Raw genomic sequence first — 349 nt, 5'->3', positions numbered from 1 at the left:
GGGCGGCCTTGCCGGCGAGAGGAACCAAGGAGGGCAGGTGCTGCCCCAGGAAGCCGCGCTGGGCTCCGTGGTTAACAAACCTTTCCGTCCGCAGTCCTTGTCGAAATACTCCCGTCACTACAGCCCAGAAGATGGGCAGGGCCTCGAAGTCAAGCCCATTGCTGCTTACAAAGTGGTTTCTCAGACCAACAGGCAGGCGATAGCGGGATCTGTCTTCGCTTCGGCACCTTTTCCTTCCAAAGCGGGAAAGCAAAAGCCTTAACGTGCTGTGAGCTGGGAGGTGCTGCCCACGGGACCACCTCGTGCAGGACCTCGACCCTCTTGAAATGAATGACATAGCAATATATAT

At 57.0% G+C, this 349-nt stretch overlaps 1 protein-coding gene across 1 annotated transcript in view; it reads left to right on the top strand.

Moving 5' to 3' along the window:
* The window catches only part of LOC104272609 (uncharacterized protein FLJ45252-like), a gene marked incomplete at both ends in the record, with an annotated part of 15882 nt that extends 15659 nt beyond the window's left edge, over positions 1-223 (top strand). The window contains one exon of the mRNA XM_009867654.1: positions 20-223. Coding sequence (XP_009865956.1) covers positions 20-223 — 204 coding nt within the window. The remainder of the gene's footprint in view (positions 1-19) is intronic.
* Between the last annotated feature and the right edge of the window lie 126 nt (positions 224-349).

Source organism: Apaloderma vittatum, unplaced genomic scaffold, assembly GCF_000703405.1.
Source record: "Apaloderma vittatum isolate BGI_N311 unplaced genomic scaffold, ASM70340v1 scaffold27684, whole genome shotgun sequence".
Classification (NCBI taxonomy): Eukaryota; Metazoa; Chordata; class Aves; order Trogoniformes; family Trogonidae; genus Apaloderma; species Apaloderma vittatum.
The sequence above is the reverse complement of the archived record's forward strand: the minus strand, read 5'-3'. Positions and strand labels throughout refer to the sequence as shown.